Here is an 8,227-nt window from a genome sequence, read left to right on the forward strand (position 1 = left end):
TCTCTCTCTCTCTCTCTCTCTCTCTCTCTCTCTCTCTCTCTCTCTCTCTCTCTCTCTCAGGACTCTCCACCTGTGGCAATCAGGCAACAGGCCTACATCTGCTGGGAATTGCAGCTTTTCTTCTTTGGGGGCAATGGTGGGTGGGTGGGTCGCGGTGAGCAGGGAAGTTTCCAATCCGATCGTTCTAACTTGGGCACCTTTTCTTGCTTGCGGGCTGCCTCGCTCCCACCAACCCGGGACACTTGAGACTCAGCCCGCGCGGGCACCACGGGGAGCAGCTACCAACCGGAGCGCCGCCGCGGGGCCCGCAGCCCCGGTCCTCGCCGCTCCGCGTGGGGACCGCGAAAGGAAAGCCAGCGCGGGGCGGAGGGGCGGGGCGAGCACTTCCTGACTCGCATTGTCCACGCGCCGCCCGCGCCACCCAGGGCCCCGCCACCGCGCCCGCCCGCCCGCCCGTCGGGGAGGAAGTTGGCGCTCGCCCCGCCGCTGTCGTCTTACCATTCTTAGCGTCTCCCGCGGCTGCAGCCCCCGCAGCGACGGTGGCGTTGGCGGCGCCCGTGCCCGCACCTCCCGGGCCCGCCGCGCCGCCGGTGCCCACCGCGCCCGGCGACGCCGCCCCGCAGCCCGCCGCCGCCGCCGCCAGGGCCCCTCCGGCCGCCGCGCCTGTCGCACCCGCCGCCGCCAAGGCCCCGGCTCCATTTTCCTGCTCGTCCCCGCTGCTGTTGGCGCGCTTGTTTTTGCGGCCGCCTTTGCTGTTCTTGGGGTTGGGCATCTCCCCGGCCCGCTCGCGGGTGTCCCGGTCCCCGGCGCCCACGAAGGCGGCTCCCCCGCCGCACCGGGGCGGCCACGGAGAGCGCGGGCCGGCCGCTCTTCCTCAGGCGCCCGCCCCGCCGCGCGGCCCTCGCCGCGACATTCCGGCCGCCGCGCCCTCCGCGGCAGAAGCCGGCGCGGCCACGCGCGGCCACCCGAGGCTCGCAGCCGCGCGGGCGCAACGGGCCCTCGAGCGGAGCGAGACGCGGAGGAGCCCGAGGGAAAAGGCGGGTCTCGGGCTTGTTTTGATTCGGCTGCGCTGACACGCTCCAGGCCCGCCCCCGCCCGTGACGACACTGGGGCTTGAGCCCGGCCCCGCCCACCCGGTGACCTCACGGCAGGTCGCCCCGCCCCCGTGACGTCACGCTCGGCGCTCAGCCCTCGGCTCTGGGTGACGTCATCCAGGCGCCTTCTCTGGAGAGGGAGGCTCGCCGGCTTCCCGCGTGTGCTGACAGCCACGTCCGGGAGGCAGGCAGTGTTCGTGAAGTTGTTAACTGACCTTCTGACCTTACTGGAGCTAAACCTGACGACGTGGTCTGGAAAAACAAACAGGTGACTAGAACAGGACAGCAAAACAAAGGGTTTCGGATTAATAATTCGCTCAATGGCTCTGCGGCTCAATAATGGTAAGATATAGGAGTTTCTGGAGAGTGCAGTTGAGCTCCTGTATGGGAATTCTTCAGTCTCGTGGTGGAAAGCTTATTTAGCCCAGACCTACCAGAGACCCAAGGGTTCTGTCGGTTCTGTCAGAAGCAGAGCCAGCCAGGAGGAGCCAGGCTGCACAAAGAAGACTGAGTTGTCTGGAGAGAATGGCCGGCCGGGTTGTGAGGAGGACATCAGAGGTGAAGAAGTGAGGGCACAGCCATGCTCAGCAGTAGATGAACAACACAAAAGAGACTCAGTTGAATCTTAAGAGGTTCTTTGTCTCAGAATGTTTTGTCAGGGAGATATATATATATATCTTTACAGGTCTTTTGTATAGACATATGGCTTCCAGTTTTCTGTTTTTGTGGAATACCTCACTGAACGAATACATCTATATGTATTTCTCATGCTTTTTCATTTGTTTGTTTTGTCCTATATTGTGTGTTTGTTTTCATCTTATGTATTTTATTATTATTTAGATGCGTATTTGTTTTCTAAGAAGAGGCAGGAAAGCTGTGAATTCAGCTGGGAAGGGAGGTGGAGAAGGGGAAAGAATAGCAGAATATAGTGTATTAAAATCTATGTTTAAAGAAGAAAAACAGAAAGAAAGAAAAAGAGATGAGAGCACAGGGGCACAGGGTTCCTGGGAAGAGTTTGATGTCATCTCCTTTTCTGCACTCTCTTCTGCCCCTTTCAAAGACCCGCTCCTTTCCACCCTTCTGATCTCAGCTCATTTCTTCAGAATGATCCCATACCTTCCCAGAAGAGCTGTCCGAGTATCAGTTTATTTCTCCTGTCTACCTCTGATTACGTTGGTAATGTATATGCTTAAATAATTTTCCTCTGTTCCCTCGCATGAAACAGCCATATTTTTATCTTGGGCGCCGTAAGAAACAACTGAACTGATCTTGGTGAATGTATAAACAACATTCTTGATCCATGACTAGAGAAAAAGACTGAACTCGTTTACAGTGTCTTCTTCCTATGGCGTGATCTTTAATTGACTGGACTGTTGCAAGGCACTATGGCTAGGTTGAATGATCTAGAAAGATGACCAAGGAATTGCTCAGAGAAGAGCCATCTGCATGACTTCCTAGCCAGGAATCAATTTTTTGGAGGCAGGGTCTCTCTTGTTTTTTGGAGGCAGGGTCTCTTATGGACCTGGAGCTCACTGACATATTAGATGACCAGCTGGTAAGTTCCAGCTGATGGGCAGAGCCTGGAGCAACAATGTATTCTTGAGAGCAATTGCTAGTTGAATGAAGTACACTATATGTTAAAGGAAAGTAATTCTTTAGAAGGCCCAAATGATAGCTAAGATAGATAGGGAAGGAAGGAGGGAGAGGTGGAAGAGAGATGTGTGTGCTGGAGATCAGTATCAGGTGTCTTCCTTTATTCCTCTCCACCTTATTTTTTGGAGGCAGGATCTCTCTTATTTTTTGAAGGCAGGGTCTCTCTTGTTTTTTGGAGGCAGGGTCTCTTATGGACCTGGAGCTCACTGACATATTAGATGACCAGCCGGTGAGTTCCAGGGATCCACCTTTCTCTGCCTCCCAGCTCTGGGACTATAGATATGTGTCTCTGTGCACAGTTTTTACATGGGTCACATAAAGTTCTTAAGTTGGTACAAAGAGCACTTTACCAATTTAAGTATCTCCCCAGCTAGAGAATAGCTATTTTGTGCTTATGATGTGTTTATGTCTTATATTCACACATTGTGCACACACACACACACACACACACACACACACACCCTGTATCAGTAGAACAGGGCAGGTTGTGTTTCTAACTCTGCAGTCTAATATAAAGCCTTCTCCACTATCATGTTTAGTACAAATTCTTCAAATGTGTGAAATATATCTAAAGGATTCTTCTGCCTGCATTTCTTCTGAACCTTAATATCTCCACTAAGCCATTAATAACTTACCAAGTCTTCTCTGGTAACCCAAAGTTAGGCTTGCCTCCATGGGCCCTCATACCTTTTCACCAGAAAGGCTTACATTACACACTTAGGATGAAGTTGTTCACTCACTTGTCTCTTGTTTGGAGCTCGCTGTGATGGCAGTATTGTGTCTGTCTTACCATACACACAGTGTATTGTACAAGGTAGGACATTAAGTCCATTACAAGAAAAATGAATAAATGAAAAGAGAGGTGAATTGGAGGTAGATGCAGGAAGATTCAGTGGCCACTTAAAATTGGGGAATTAAGGAGTACAGTCAAGATGGTCTGAAAACTGAAAGAACTTATGACATTAATGGAAGCATCAGCAGGCCAGTGTAACTGTGGATGGCGATAACGGGTAAATATGGCACTTAAATTTCATTAACTTTATTACTGCTACATCTCATGAGAGGTAGTTAGAAGAGTTCAAAAAATATTTTTACATTACCTCTAGATTTGGTTTTGTTTTTTAAATTGGTGGTGATGAATTACAAGAAAATTGAGAATTTGTTTTTTAATAAGCCCTCTGCTGTCATGCAACGTTGATCAGAGTTAGCACGCACACACCCTGCAGACAGGCATCTACACCAGCTGCCTACCACCTCTCCATAACTGAGATTAAAGAATTGGAAACCTTCCCACAGAAATATAGTTGGCTGAAAGTACGCAGGCACCCAGCCAGTTGCAGTTCTAGTTAATTGTGCGAGTCACCTTCTCATTCAAACTGCAGCAGAATGAAAGGGGAGAAAGGAGAAGCTGGGCCATTTCCATGTTCAGCCTTCATATCTAATTTTAGACCTAGTCAAATTTGACACAGAGGCTATTGTTCCAGTTTTATTGGTACAAAGGCAAGGTACAAAAATGAAGATGTTAGAAACAAAACTCAAGTGATACTAAAGCACCCTCTTTCCCACATTCTATACTGTGAAATTTCACTACAATCCTGACATCCCAACTTTTTCCATTTGTCCCACCAAGCCTAGGAATGGGGGTTGCATACAGAGGGAGAAAGAATGAGGTAGATCCCCTCACCTTAGGTACTTCTAGAAAAAAAACTAAGACTAAAAGCTATGCTGTACTGTATACCTCTCTCACATGCCTTCTCGGTCTTTAACTTATCAACTCATGTGCTCTGAAATTCACTTCACAAAGGTACCATTCTATTCCACTCGGCTTTCTTTCCCCTTGAGTATCATGGGCTCTATTAGACAATTCTCTACAAGTTTAAAAAAAAAAAAACAGTAATAAGCCAAGGCCTTTGAAGATAAGCAACTTATACCTTTGAGAAAAAGAATGAACAAATATTCAGGACTAGGTTGGAGAGATAAAGGATATTGTTTCCCTGTTGTAATTTTGTTGGTTTGACCTTTTGAGACTCTCTTTTGAGCTCTTGATGTCAGTCAAACCTGGGTTAAGGTAAGACTACTGTATTACCTTCACTTTTAAATAAAACAAGAAATAAAGAAGCTGAGTATAAAAAGAAAAAACAGCTTGGTACAAACATTGTAGAGGGACTCAGAATTCTAGAGGTCATGTGGTAATGCACACAGTCGTCAAGGTGCTATGGTGATCTGCTAAAAGTCACTTAAAATTAACATGTCTTCAATACTGTCTATTATCTATATGATCAGTGTTTTCTAGAAAACCTGTCCTCTCTGCCTGCAGGTTTACTTTGAGGAATATTGACTATTGTGGGTTTTTTTTTTTCATTTAAGACTTGTTTGTACTATTTTTGTGTATGTGTATGTTTACATGTATAGACCTATATGAATATATTCTCTCTGTGTGTGTGCACATGCAAACACAAGAAAGCAAGAAGAGAGCATCTGATCCTCTGAAGCTGGAGTTACAGGTAGTTGTGGGTCCTGGGGAATGTACTCTGGGTCCTCTGGAAGAGCAGCAAGTGCTCTTAATGGCTGAGCCATCTCTCCAGATCCTTAAAAAATATTAGTGAAATAGTAATGCAAACACCACATTGACTATTAAATGGCAAGTCTGTTCTCCCATAAGACTGTTCTCAATTAGTAATACTAATATATTGCTCTCATATGTTTGCTTCAAAATCTCTTCAGTCTCTTAGTTACAATTTTTATATTATGTCCAGGATTTACTGCAAGTTCAGAATTTTATTCTCCATAACCTCCAGACTTGATTTTTTTTTCCCTCTAACTTCTGAGCCGTCTTTGTTCTCAGCTTGGCTTCAGCATTGGCTTAGACCTCAGTCATCATTAGATGAAAACAATTCTCATTCTCAAAACTGTGCATTTAACCTGTTGCATGTAATTTAAATGCACGATTGCTCCTTGCTCGGTGCCTCAGCACACATTATGCTTTGAGATCAACTGCTGCCCATGGCCATCTCATCCAGCTTCCACAGCTAGCTTCACCAAGCTGCTCAGGTCTCACTCAGCTCTGCCAAACCACCAGCCCAACCGCGTGGCAGTGCTAGCTCTTCCATTGCTCTAACAACCTCCCAGGCTATGCCCTTTCTCTTGCCCACCTGAGTCACCACGGATAGAAAAACCAGACAGCCTTAATATTTTAAAACTAGCCAGATATTACAACTACTGGGTGCAGAATCTATGGCCCTAAACTCTCAGCTATCCTGTATTAGAATTCCACTGGTGACAGAGGCTTCCACCATTCAGTCACCCCCAGGCCTTACATGGTTCATGCTCCTCCCTCCAAAGCCTAGCAGAAAAGCCCCTCTCTCTATCTCTTTCCCTGCTTTTCCCCCTGGGACCTGGAAATCCCACCTCTTTTCCTTTACCCAAAAATTAGCTTCTGACATCTGTATTGACATAATCAAAAAACAATTTGCCCCAACACACACTCTCTACCGTGACGAGCTACCTAACCACAGACCCAAAATTGACAAAGCAATGTGATACTATAGATGGCTGCCTTTGCATCTGTAGAGCAAAATAAATGTTCCCTCCTTTTAAGTTGACTTTTTCAGGTGTTCCATCATGAAAATGGAAGGCAGAATGAATAATACACTAATTCCCAAAGATTTAAGTTTAGTTTGAAGAGGAAAATGGCAAGGAGTTATTCTGACTCTTTCTTTTAAAATTGTTGCTTCAGGTAATCAATCACTGATGATTTCAGATAATTAAATCTCAGTAATTTTTAACTTTAAAAAAAACTGCCTGGGGTGTTTTAAACCTGTGTATTCAAAGCACTCCTGGCTTAGAATAATCACAGTCAGTGCTGAAGTGCTGGGTCTCAAGGTCTGCTCCAAGGATGCCCATTATTTCAATGCTAAGGATGGTGCATTGCTTGATTCTGGAATACTTTTGATTGACATAACTAGAATTCGTTGTCAAGGACACTTTCCTTCTTTGTTTCCATTTGGAGCAATTTTTATGAAAAATAGTTTAGGGATGCAATTGAAGAGGAGATGCATCTCTTAATGTGCCTAGCTATGTCTAAAAACACTGTGATATTTTAAGAATCACAACGTGTACTAGTATAGGAATTAGGGCCCCTGATTAATAGCGTTCCCAAGTGGCCATGGTATGGATTCTTATTGTGGCTAATGCAAGCTTAGCAGTAGAAGGAGAGTTGAATCCAGGTAGGTCACAGGTTTTACTGTTGGCTCTCATGAGCACGTGGGAGATTTCACTGTACTAGATAATATATGGAACAATCCATGTATCTTGTTACTTTACATTTGAAACACTCGACATGGTTATTTTCTGTGTTTTGTTGAGCTTCTGGTCAGTTCTTTGTGAAGTGGAAACTTCTATATTTTTTGTTCGTTTCTTGCTTTTTTATGAAATCAGTAATGTCAAGTAATGTTTTGATGGACAGCACAGGTGAAAAGATGTTTTGGTATAGCAAATACATAAAAGGATGCATGATGTTCAAGAGGACTATAAATATGACCACACAGACACTGGGAATTCAAGCATTGGTTTACTTTGTTCTGCTTTGTTGTTATTTACCGACAACACACATGTATTGGTTCACCTTACATTGCATTGCTGAGTTCTGCTTGTGGGGGCACCATAGAGAAAAACTCACCAAAGAACTGCTCTTGAGGTTCCTGCCTCTTGTCGCTTCCACAGCTTCAACCACTTGGCAAGCCTTGTAGTTACTTCTGGACTGAACTGCCCTTGCTGGTTCATGTGTGGTGACTGCAGCGTGGACTAGACTGCAGCTGCTGATTCATATTTGGTGTTTGCTACTGTACTGAACTGTTGATATCCTGACAACGAAGACTGGACTCACCCCAAAGAACTATTTCTGAACAAGTCTATTTCCCCTGTGTCCTAATAACTTTTCTTTTCCACTACCTCTAGTGGATGGTGGGCATGACTACATCCCTACTTACATATTGTGCTACTTACATAGCATTTCTATTGGAAGCTTCACTTTTAAATGCTGAGACATTGATTGTTTTTATGGTCTTTCTGGGTTGGGCCATTATTTTTTACCATTAAAATCTTCAAATTTGGTTTACTTAAGACATTCCAAAGAGGATCATAGCAGGAACTCCACTCCGCACTAATTCTACAACACTTTGAAATGTATATTGATGAAAAGAATGATCTTCCTTAAGATAAAGAGCTGCCCCCGCCACCTTCCTTCTGAGCCCAGCAGAGGCCACTAAGGGCTCCAGAGTGCTCTCCATGCCACAGAACCTTGGGATCACAGGTGAGTGGAATGCAACATCAGCTCCAAAGAATCTCAGAGGGTCTTATTCCGGCAGAAACAGGGACAAAGGAACCCAACCCAACCAGAGGCTGGGATGCATTCAGGTCTGGGCCAGCCCCGCCATATTCTGCTTGAACCAGGACGAGGGTGTCTAGGGCACCAGAGGACT

The 8,227-nt window shown here is 45.9% G+C and overlaps 1 protein-coding gene across 1 annotated transcript in view; it reads right to left on the reverse strand.

Annotated features, from left to right (window-relative positions):
* Positions 1-1,072, reverse strand: part of Heca (hdc homolog, cell cycle regulator) — a 49,086-nt gene extending 48,014 nt beyond the window's left edge. Inside the window, exon 1 of the mRNA XM_021174994.2 lies at positions 499-1,072. Within this exon, the coding sequence (XP_021030653.1) occupies positions 499-772 (274 nt within the window). The 5' untranslated portion in view covers positions 773-1,072. The remainder of the gene's footprint in view (positions 1-498) is intronic.
* Between the last annotated feature and the right edge of the window lie 7,155 nt (positions 1,073-8,227).

Source organism: Mus caroli, chromosome 10, assembly GCF_900094665.2.
Source record: "Mus caroli chromosome 10, CAROLI_EIJ_v1.1, whole genome shotgun sequence".
Classification (NCBI taxonomy): Eukaryota; Metazoa; Chordata; class Mammalia; order Rodentia; family Muridae; genus Mus; species Mus caroli.